General features: G+C 37.9%; 1 protein-coding gene across 1 annotated transcript; it reads left to right on the top strand.

Moving 5' to 3' along the window:
- The first annotated feature begins 158 nt into the window (after window positions 1–158).
- Capr (caprin family member) lies at window positions 159–9,856 on the top strand. Its single transcript, XM_027355847.2, has 5 exons — window positions 159–339; window positions 5,461–5,703; window positions 6,207–6,368; window positions 6,662–6,832; window positions 7,992–9,856. Exons 1-5 carry the CDS (start codon window positions 226–228, stop codon window positions 9,345–9,347), a joined length of 2,046 nt encoding a protein of 681 aa, XP_027211648.1. The 5' UTR covers window positions 159–225; the 3' UTR covers window positions 9,348–9,856.
- The last annotated feature ends 2,504 nt before the right edge of the window (window positions 9,857–12,360 follow it).

Raw genomic sequence — 12,360 nt, 5'->3', positions numbered from 1 at the left:
AAATCAATAATAACAGCCCTATGCAAGTCATTCATCGATAGAATATAAAAATATATAACACTAAAAATCTATGTATTATTAAAAAGTATCAAATAATAATTAAAAGTACTTATTGGGCGTATATTTCGAATAAAAAGCGTAATAGCAACAAGGTTCCAACAATGCGGGCTCGGCGGAGGTGCAGTGCGTGAGAGAGAGAAAGACAGACAAGTTGCCCTGTGAAGAATGCCTTCTGCCTCCTTAAAACAGGACACTCGAGGGTCCACAGACAACCTCGAGCCCATCCAAAAAGTGGCCACCCTCCTTGAGAAGAAGATCCGCAACTTGGAGAAGCGTAGGGTGAGTGGTAGGGCGGGAGAAAGGGAAATAAGATAAGGATTTTGGCCAGGCGAGGTTGGCGAACAAAGCGACGGCCATGTTAAGTATTACCGTATTTTTCGAAGGAGTTATTTTCCCGCTTTTTTATTACTTTCGGACGACCTGGCGATAGCTCGACTGCGTTTTGGGGTCGTTCCAGAGTCGGGTTTTATGAGGGAAAAAAGGAAAACGAGGAATAAGAATTGGGAGAGGGAATAAAGAGAGGGGAAAGAGGGAGGATCAGCGGTGTCGCGTGGTGGCATGGGAGTCGTACTTCGTGGACACGTCGTATTTGATATTTACTTCTGAACATGAGTCGTTTCTGAGTCAGACGTGTCTAATGTGGCTAGGGAAGAGCATTTCTTGAATATGAATAGGCAGTTGATTAGTGTGCGGGGAGAGACAGGACTGTGGCTTTTATTTCGCCTCTGTTGTTATGGTCGTAAGTCACCTGAAGATCTATGTAATTTTGGACTAAATGGATTTCTTGTATACCTTAGACACTGTGCCTCACATTCTTGCAAAAACATTTAGATTATGTGGTGTAAGACATAGTAGAATAGCAATGAACTAATCAATTAGTTTTAGGCAGGTGTTTTCTTTAACAGTAATGATGCAATATGTAGCAAGGTGTGAAGAATTACTCTGTGGGTGTTCTTAATCAAATTTCTTTTGCTCTTTATAATTTCTGAGTTGGTCTACACATTGGCAAATACCATCTGTATGCAGGTTATATACTGACACAATTTTAGAAGTTTTCTCAGTAGATTTTTAATATTACAATAACCAAAAGTTTTCAGATTAGATGAATAAGTTCCATAACTAATATAGTAAAAATTCTCCAACAAAAACTTTCAAAGGTATATAGAAAATTGAAGTTTATTTAAAAGATTATAAAGTGATGAGAGGCATTCAAAGTTATCGTAGACATGCAGATATTCTTAACCCACTTCCGATGAGTGTCCCACGTCAGACACCTGGAAAAGTAAACATTGCTGGGTTTCCCACCTGTGCGATGCCAGATCGGTGCTTGCACTCTGGTTTTGTTGCCTGTGGCATGCGGTGTATGGGCAGGTTGCCGGACTCGCCTACGTGCCACTTTACAAGCTGCCCAGAAAATATTATTTGCTTATAAGTGCAGGAAATATTTTTGGCTTATAAATGTATTGTTGCTAGCGGGTTAATCAGTAAGATTACTATGAGCTCAAAATAAAGTGTTAGTTGTTGTACAGACTTTAACAGTTAATGTTTATTAATTGATGATTTTCTTTATTCTGAACAAAAATGTCTTTTGTCCCTTCTTGTACTTTTTTATATTGAGTCCAGCTAGGATTTGTATATTTTAGAGTAAATATATGACTGATGAGACAATACTACTGCTTATATCTGACACAAACTTACTACCAGCATGTTCTGCTTAAAAATGTTGATTTTTCATATATTGTATTTGGGACAGAGAGTGATGCACCCTCCAGACACAGTCCATAAACAAGAGTATCATGTGAATCAAAAACCTAAACTGGTAATTTTTACTGATAGTGAAGCCCAAGTAAAAATGAAAATACTTGGTTTTCTGCAGTAAATTCAATGATTTCATTGATTCTTAGCATTGTTTTAGTAAATTTACATCAGATGTGGAATGATTACGTTGATGTAAATTAAGACAATCTGTGGAGTAAGATGCACAAATTGGAAATGAAGGAGATACATGACTGAGGCGACAGAAGGTCATCCCATCTTTTTCTAAACAATAGTGTAATTTATTCCAAATTCTGTATTTTTAACTGTTGTCATACCTGACTTGACCTGACCTCACTATACCTTACCTACATCAGTCTAAGAGGCTGCTGCTTTTGATTGTTAATCCTTGAAGCAAAAACCATATATACCTGTTACAACAAACCCTCAAAATGTTATGGCATCCATGCTTCTAGTGCTCTAGCAATACTAACAAACTTTTACCATATATATTTAATTAGATATAACTTCATTGTCCTTACACTTCCATCATGCTTAACCTCTTGAATTCTGTTGCATAATGACAGGCACATGGCCAAGAGTAAGGGCTTTAGGCTTACATGAGTGGCTTGTCTCCCGGGTGTGCAGTGTCTAGGCCAGGCACTTTTGAACACCCATGTGCAGTTTCCTGTCATGAACGAAGTCTAGGGTGATAGAATAGACAGAAAAGACTTGCCACAAGTGCACAAACCTCTTGGAGTGTGATTTGACTCATTGGTGCTTAGAAGGGGCTTTTTCATTATTCCCAATGATAAAAGAATGTGGACTGTAACATGCAGAAGCCATGACTGGAAGAGTGCTGGCTCCAGGGAGGATATCATTTTCATGCTTCGCATTGTAAACCTGGCTGCTGTGACCGGCGGCACAAGTTGTATTACAGAAGATTGAAAATTATGAAAGAATAAGATATGGCACGTAACTAAATGTTCCATGTATCTTTTCTTGCACCTACTTATTTACTACAAAGTGAGATGATATGGATGATGAGCTATTACTATCTCAATAAAGCAAATCAAAATACAAATAAGGACACTTTAAAATGGCAAAAAAAAAAAAAAATTAAAAGTTCACACAAAATAACTTAACAAAGGGGAGGCACAGAGTCTTGTCACTGCTCATGGGTGTTGGTGCGCCCCTGGCCTACGCGCTGCACGCCTAGGATGTTGGCTGGGTAATTGTTGAAGACTGTGACGCACCCTTGCAGAGTCAAAAAAAAAAAAAAAAAAAAAAGAAAAAAAAAGTTTTTCTGCAGGAAATCCAATGATTTCATCGATTTCCGGCGTTCTTTATTCAGCGAATACATCAAGGAGATCGAGTACCAGTTCTCCATTGACGATCTTGATTTGATAGTCCCATTAGCAGGGTAGGGCATGCAGTATATCAGGGAAATTATGGGGAAAACAGGATTAAATAGGAAGAAAAAAGATTTAAAATGTGTACTACTAGCTCAAAAAATGCTTAAAATTGGCTAATGAAACTCTATGGATGTAACCACCATCTTTGAAATTCTACGGACTGACGCACCGGAAATCAAAAACTCTACGGGAGCCCAACCCACTTTTTGGCAAAACTCTGGGAATTCACGTGTTCCAACCCCCCAAAAAAAATGTATTAACCAATAAACCAACCTAATATATCAATATAAATTGCTATCAGTAGGCATGCCCTTTGGGCACTGCCCGAGGGGAGGGTTGATGAGGGGCCAGCCCCCCAACACCCCCCAGGACACATTCTCTTTACCCCGGTATGCATGGCAAGATAGAGCTGCATTCACACAGTAAACTAATTAAACCAAATACCTTTATATCTGCAACCGTCAAACTTTCATTCGCTTCCTTCTACCGTCTGATTGCTTCAATTTTAATGTTTGTTTTTTTTTCCAGCATTTGGAGCTCTTGGTGGGCCCACATATTAAATTGCCATCATTACTGAAGTCTATTTTATCTTCTTTGTCACTGTATAGTGTTACGAATAACCCAGAATGAACATAACACTGGAAATGTAACATTTCTTACTGGCGTTCCATCTTGAAATGAGCGGGGCGGCTAGGTGTCAACCTGGCAGCAGGCGAAAGGAAGTGTGAATGCGCATGAATGTGTAACATTATACACTGATAAGTCGCTAAATATTGTTTTGACATGCGCGTAGTAATACTGGAACTACTTAGGGCATCGCATTAAGGAGTTATGTGTTTTTCTTCGCAAGGTAAACAAGCTGATCGACTTTGAATTTGAGAGGCGAGCGCGATTTATATTTTCGTCATTTAGTGGTGACTGTAAGGCCTCTGCATCTTATACCATATCTTATCCCATCAATTACTTTGAAATGGAAAAAAATTCTGTGTAGAAATGATAAGCACACTTTAGAAATCTAATGATGTAAATGAAATACATGATTTATTCAAGTAATTTTAACTAAGATAGATATGATTAAAGTTTTTTGTGTGGTTGTGTGAGTATTTTTTAGCAGACTGTAGAGACTTGTGTTATGCCCAATTTGCCAGTTACTCTCCAGGCTAGTACAGTGGCAACATGTCTGCCTCTCATCCGAGGGGTTGGTGGTTCGTGCCCCAAACAGGCGCGAGAAGTTGCCCAGAGGTTTCTGCTGTGGCTGGGCACAACGGTGGGTAAGGACCAAGCTCTGTGGCGTCAGCACTAGCTGATACACTTTGATCGAGTCGACATTAGTTGGCACAGACAGGGTTCCCCTCATAACCTGGTTGAGGCTCGGCTTCAATATCGGACTTATCCGTATCCTTATTTCCCAGTTTTGAACAATCCATTCCTTTTCACTCAACATCCAACAGAGGTACTGCAAGAACAGGAATATGCCAGTTTAGAGGTTGGGAAAGTGGGGAATTTGAATATTACCGCCGGTCTGTTAAAAAAAAGAATTAACAAAAATGTGTGCGACTGTAGCTTTAGATATCCAGAAAAATGTTTAGTGAAGTTTCCTGTATATTTACTCATTTGCTTATAGAACCAGAATTCTTGGGAGTTAATTAGATGCAAGGCATGTTCATGTTAATAGTTTTTTACATTGTTGCATTAACCAAGAACTTTAATGATCCTATCAGATATTTTTTAGGACACTTTATTATGAAAGTGGAGAATTTAGTAAAAAGAAAGAAAGAAAGAAAAAAAATCGTGTTTAAGGATCTCTCACCAGTACTGAACCTGAATAACCACATGTTATCTTAATCCAGCATTTCAAGTTAAACATTTACTTTTATTTTGATGTCATTACTTTCATCTCTCAAGGAGAGTTTTTTTATGTTACTAATTTTCTAATTTCCTTATGATTATCATGGTGATTAATACTATTATGTAAAGGAAATTAATCTAGATGGTAATGATTTTTTGATGCATTATTAGTATGCTAAAAAAAGTCTTGAATGTATCAAAGTTGGTTGCCATTTTTTTCTCTGTTTTATAAGGTTTATATTAATATCTGGTCAAGTTAGAGAGAACCATAGTCAGCCTTGTTTGAAGCTGAACTTTTAGTTAACTTTATTTGAAGTAAAGCCTACTCTTTTCTGTGAGTTAAACCTACCCTGTATTATGATTAAATTTTTTCAATCCTCAGACCAAACTGGAACAGTACCGAGTTGACATCCGAGCTGGAAAGAAACTGAATGAGGACCAGCAGCTTGCCATACAGAACTACGACAATGTTCTTGCCAACCTGGACCTGATGCGGGAGCTGAGTCAGCAGTGCTCCAACATCGTCTCAGAACACAACAAAGTTTCCAAGAGACAATTGAAAAGGGAACAACAAGAACGGTTTCAGGAAGAAGTAAACCGCGTGAAAGAAATATTAAAAATTCAGGTATGTTCTCATTATTTTTGTAGGTTAGTGTGTAAAGGCTGAATTGTGAAGGATGTGACCAGAAAAGAAAGATTTTAAAATGATTTTATTGCTTGATTTTAATTTCTTGTCATTTGAGTTACAGATTTTAATATTCACTTTAATCTGAAGTGTTGCGAGTGTGTGGCAATTTTTTTTTTTTTTTACTGAATATTTTAGCAAACTGACTAATGATTGATGAACTTGTACATGTTTCCACGGTAGTGGGTTATTATTTAAAGGGAATTCATTTAGATAGGGAGATAGATATATAAGAATATAGACATAAATGTGTATGTATGTGCATATATATATATATATATATATATATATATATATATATATATATATATATATATATATATATTGTGTCATTCCTTCCTTTTAAGTATGTAAAAGATGGGGGCACAATTTGTTAGGAATTTTGAAAATGGAGTTTCATTTCAGTCATGCAGATTATTATAACTTTAAATCTTTCTACACAGGAAGTTTTGCATCAAATGGGACAGGAAGAGGCTCGCACGGATTTCTTGGCGGGGACCAATGGTGCTGTACAGCTTGAGCCCGAGAACATAAATCAGCTTGATGCTTTTTTCAAATTGGTGACCCCAACCAGGACGGAAGGCCAGCCTTTACCTGAATTCAATGTAAGCAGATGTATTTTTTTTTTTTTTTTTTTTTTTTTTTTTTAAATAAATATGAGTAGATATTGAGATTTGTGTTTGTTATACTGTGAGGTAATTTTTGCATATGAGTATTTGTTTAATGTTCTTGAGTGGTATGAATTAATATGTTGAGGTAATAAAAGAGATTTGGCAAGACTTAACCATATTGATTATTGCAGTTATTATATTTTGTAAGACTTGCATTTGTCTTAGCCATCATAGTGGTTACTAAGTTTAACTAAAAAGATGAAAAAATAAAAATCTTTTCAAATCAGGATGAACTACGGAAAGCAGGAGAACATTTCCTCCATTTGCTGGAAGGGAGGAATAAGGAAGTCGCTAACACCACATACAAAGCCCTGCGCAATATTGTGGAACAGATTTCTGTCTGCTGCTATCCTGAGAGAAAACCAACCACGACGGAAGAGGCTGTCAGCAAAGAGCCCGTGAGTGACTGCTCTTGGTTTTTGAATATATGTAATTTTATTAGCTCAAGGCTGATAATTTTTTTATTATGATTTTTTTTTTGACAACATTAATGTTAACTGACTGTTAAATGTCTTAATGAGATGCAATTAATGATGGTACCCAGTGAGTCTTGTGATATATTAATTTTTCATGAAGTTTTGATAATTTATCAGTCTTAGTTATATTCCTCTCTTTGCTTCATAATATTGTTCTACATTTTGTACATGGCTACGTCAGTCATATTAATGTATTTGGATGACATTATTCTTGTTGGCTTTATTTGAGAATGTGAAGTTCTTGCCACTTTTATCCTATTCGCTACTTTTTTGTTTTCTCATCACGCATCAGTCAATGTATCCTTCATTTTGTTGAAATATAAAAGTTGGGATACAGAGGATCATCTAGCATGTGAAAATACTTCATTTTGTTATACTAGCTTAGCAAGATATTCAGTATATATAGAGCTTTTAAAAATTTTAGGGTAAGAAAATCTAGCCAAAGATATACTTCCAATAACCTTTCTGGAACATATTGAGGTTTAACTTGATTATTACATTGTGTCAGAGCCCTCTTGACTGCCACCAATAGAGCAAAAATACCAATATGAATAGCCTTGAAAAAAATATATATTGGTGAGCATTACCTGGTCTTTAATAATTAAGAAAATGTATCAGTGCTTAAGTTGCACAAGTGGATGGAAGGGGTTACCGGAAAAGGAAGGGCAAGTAAGCTTTTTTTGTCTTGTTCTTTTCGACAGATCTTCAAGAATCATCCTTACCGTTGTCAAGGTAAGGTTGAGGATCAAACCTGTCCTTGCAGTGGTCTGAAGATTTTTTTTTTTTTTTTTTTTTTTCTAATGAAGACTTCGTAACCGTGTGGTGGCTAGACAAGTGTGGATTTGCCTTGTGTTTCTTTGCATAACTCAACCCTCCTCTGTTTGCCTCTGACCTTCCTCCCCTCCAAACCTCCTCTTTTATTTTTTTGCAAGTCGTGCTTTATGCTGACCTGGTTTAATGCCTTCTTATGTTGTAGTTGTAAAAACCTCTTTAGTGATATCCAGAAAGGAGTGTTGGGATATCTGTAGGTATTTTAGGATGTACCTTAATAATTATTTTTCTATTTTTTTTTTTTTTCTAGGAGAAAGATGTGGTGGCTGAGGAATACACAAATGGCATGATTGGTGAGGAAACAGAGTTAATTGCACCTGCTATGGAGGAAGTGGTGAACAACATCACTACAGAAGGTCCTCCTCCCGGCCTAGTACTCCCAACAGTCACCCCTCCTCCTCTCCCTTCAGCAATTAACCAGGAACCCAACCCAGTCACACCCACACAGGAGGCAATTGTAGCAGCAATGGCTCAGATGACTACAGCAGCTGTTCCTGGTGCCCCACCTGCAGCTCCTGGTCTGCCACCTGCACCTCCCTCCTACTTCACGCAAGCTGCTCCTCAGCCTCTACCACAACAACCCCCACAGCAAGCACCTCAGCAGGTCCCACAGCCAGCACCACCACAAGCACCACAGCAGCCTCCACCCCAGCAAGCTGCCACTCCCTTACAACCTCCTCCACCACAGCTTCAGCAGATATCTCTTAGTGACCTTGTATCACCTGGGAGCTTTGACTTTTTGCAGGAAAGTCAGGTCGCTCAAGAACCTCCCACAGTGTATATGGATCCAGCTGTGGTGTCCATTGGAAGTGTAAAACCTGACCCCCAAAGGACTATGTCGCCAGTACAGCAGCAGCCACAGCCACCCACTCCTATGGTGGCTCCAGGCCAGGACCCAACACATCCCTCCAACATTTCCACACAAACATATACCAATCAGACTTTTAACAACATAAATGTAGCAGCGTACTCCCAAGGTGTGCCTGTCTACCCCAACAATCCTGTTGTGGACAGTACGCCCAACCCCCCGCCACCTATTCCACTGCCTCCCCAGGCCCGTCCTCAGGAAAAGGTGGAAGTAGAGTTCAACCCAGAGGCTAGTCCTTGGACTGAACAACAGCCACCCGCTCAGCAGTCTGGTCCAGTTGTTCAGCAGCAACAACAGCAACCAGAAGAAAACACCTGGGGAGTCCAGGATGTCCCAGTCAATGGTGACGACAAGTGGGCTGGTGGAGAAACCGGGAACTGGGAAGAGTTTGATGAGAATCAAGTGAACCAGGCTCAGGCTCCCACCAATGGACATGGAGACTATGAGAGAAGAGGAGGTTATCGAGGGGGCAGGGGTAGAGGTTTTGGAACCAGAGGTGGATTCCGGGGAGGTCGGGGGAACAGTGGTGGTGGAGGTGGTTACCAGAATGGCCGAGGAGCCTATGGAGGAGGCTATGGTGGTGGTGGATACAGAGGTGGAAGAGGAGGAATGGGAGGAGGTCCTCGCGGTGGTCGTGGTGGCTTCAGAGGACAAGGACCCCGAGGAAACTTCAGAGGCCGTGGAGGTGGATACCAAGGCCAGCGACCTCCCTACCAACAGCAGCATCAACAGCAGTGAGGCAAATTGGTGATGATTTAGCTGTGACTGTGATGACAAGTGGGGCTACCATGTGTACTAAAACGCTAGAGGTGTTGCACTACGTTGCACAACGTACTGACTTTGCACTGCCTGTGATAAAGGGTAGTGCTTTAACGTGTAAACAGTTATTGGAGAGACAGTACAGGGCATTCTTTACGGGACAATGTAGTGTGATGCATCAATTAAAGTGAAAAATTTGCCAAAAAAGAGAAGGAAAACAAGAAAACCATGAGTTCTTTGAACTCATAAAAAAAAAACTCTTAATTTCACTCTAAACTATTCCATGACTTGTAAGGCTATACAAAACAATACAAAAAAAAGTTTTTTTTTTCTATATAATTTTTATGGAAGCACACTATTCCTGGAGTGTGGGGGAGGGGTGGAGGGTGCCTGAATGCTCCCCCCTCTTCCAGGTGGGTATTTGAACCACTTCTTCACTCTTCCACTTTCAGACTGTCAAAGCTTCCAATACATTATCATTTACTGCACCCTTAGTTTCTATTACCCTTGAGAATTGAAACGTATAAATTCTTTTTTTAGCAAATTCCAATGCATCCAAACAATTGGCTGTTAAAAAAAGCAACAAAAATCACATTCTGCAATGTTTGAACAACCATTGATATTCTTACTTTTTAAAAGGGATAAATGCAATAGTCAGTGCTAGTGAATGTTAAGTAAAGTAAGAGATCACAGAGCTAATAAGATGTTTTTAGCCAAGAAAACCAGAACATGTAAGAGGAAACCACTGATTTTTTTTTTTTTTTTTCCCCCCCCCAATTGTTCAATGTATTTTACAACCCTAATATCTACCTGCATGAGAGTAGGAAGTTATGATTATTTGCTTCTCAATTTTTACTCATATTCTGTGGTCAGTAACATTGTGCAACTTTCAGTGCTTTGGATGTTATATATAGGTTCTTAAAAGGCTCTGAAAAAATCTACAAAAGAAATTACACTGATTTTTTTTATAATTCAGTCATTTTCTTTCCCTCTACTATGGACTATGTTGGAGCAGTGTACACAGATTTTTTCTCACATTAGTGACATGAAACAATAGATTCATTGTACAGATGCAATATCTAGGATCTCAAAAGCATTTGTAAGGACTGAACATAAGCATTTTATTGAAATAGAAATGGAATCAATGCTTTATTTTTTTCATCAGAGATTCAAAACATATATGCCAAAGAAAAAAATACCTTTTTATACTTTTTTTTTTTTTTACATTTGATCTGTTGATTGATTGATAATTTTTTTTAAAGGAATATTGGTTCTCATGCACTTAAAAGTTAAATATATTATATATCATTTAAGAAAGTTCCCGATTCACTTGGCAGTCCATAATATACATTTGGGAAATAATGTGAGGAATTGTGAACACTGACAAGTCAATGAAACTCTTTAGTCATAATATGCAGTGTTTGTTAATCCTCTTTCAAATATGTCACTGTATGCAAACAGATTCACACTTGCAAGCATTGAAAAAAATGCAGGGAAATGATCTAATATAAATGCTCTTTCTTGACATTGAAAATGCATACTTTTGTCAAGTGTGCCACATATATATAATGGAAATTAATTACTGGAAAAAGGACATACAGCCAGCATAACACTACTGATCTTGGAAATAACTAGTACATCCTCTCTTGAAAGGAAAACCTGGCAAATCACCCAAGACTCTAGAGTACACAGATAACCTTTTTTCTTCTTTGGTTCTCCATTCTAATGGCCTAAGACATAATATTTGCGTTAACACATGTCTGGAATTATATGCAATATATATTATTGCTTTATACCACTTTTTCTCCCTCAAAAGAGACTTGCCAAATTGGTTTACTCCTAAGTCCAGGATAAGTTGGCAGATTTTCCTTTCCTGAAGTTGGACAGATCATAGTTAGTGTTAAATGAAAGTATGTGTCATTCATCTCGCAGAAAATTCCATGTTATATATACTATACTTTTATACCAGCAATTTAATCATGGATTAGAAAGGTTGTCCATAGAAGAAACAGGAAGACAATTCACAAGCTGGAAGAACATGCTTAAGTTTGTGGTTACCTGATCATCTGGAATTTAGAGTACATTCTTTTTTATGTATTATTTTCCATTCGTTTGGAAATGATGACTACAACTTGTCACCCACTCTACTTATTTCAATTAGTACCTAATGAAAATCCTCTTTTTCGTCTAACAATTTTGATCTAAGAAGAAAATGGGTGATAGGGAAAATGAGTGAAAATCAACTAATTAGTTTTCTCAGGAAACAATATATACCATAAGAAAGTGGGACTTGAATCATGTAACTTTGTAGGTCATTAGGAAAGTGATGCCTATGCTACATTTTCAGTTTGACCTCTTTTCAAGTTGTACTGCCACATGTAAAAACTAAGCAAAAATTGAAGATGCCAAAAGTATCCTAATACAATTGTTTTTCTCAGTAAAATAAACGTTTTATTTCTTGAGGAAAGGTGGCAGGGGAAAAAAGTGAAATGAAATTTGCTTTCCGAAGCGTACTTTTCTATTTCTGGGGGGAGTAAAACTTGCTCTTCAGTAACATACACTTTAATTCCAAATTATTATAAATAAACAAGACTTTTCTTAAAAGACATCCAGGATACTTGCAAATAAAAAAGAAGAAATTCCCTATAATTAAAATAGAGAAATTTCTCTAGTTTTCATTGGCCAGGATTTGTCGCCGTTTATCATACAGTATAATCGCTACCTTGCCAGTAATTGCTAGTTAAGCATGGTGTTCCTGTCTTACTCTTTGACACACGATTCATTTAATATCGCCGATTCTTAATCCTTTACTCTACCACTATACATACCTGTTCCACACACGGTGTCTCGTGATTGGTTAATAGTATTTCCTGTAATACTATTGGCTTTCGTGACAATGTCACGCGCATGTAGTGTCGAATAAATATTTCAAAATGTTTCGTTCGCAATTCAGGCGATAACATTTTTGTTTTTGAAAATCCCGCGTATTTCT

This window comes from Penaeus vannamei, chromosome 24, assembly GCF_042767895.1.
Source record: "Penaeus vannamei isolate JL-2024 chromosome 24, ASM4276789v1, whole genome shotgun sequence".
In the NCBI taxonomy this organism is placed as follows: Eukaryota; Metazoa; Arthropoda; class Malacostraca; order Decapoda; family Penaeidae; genus Penaeus; species Penaeus vannamei.
Note: the sequence above shows the minus strand (reverse complement) of the source record. Positions and strands in the feature narration are given on the sequence as shown.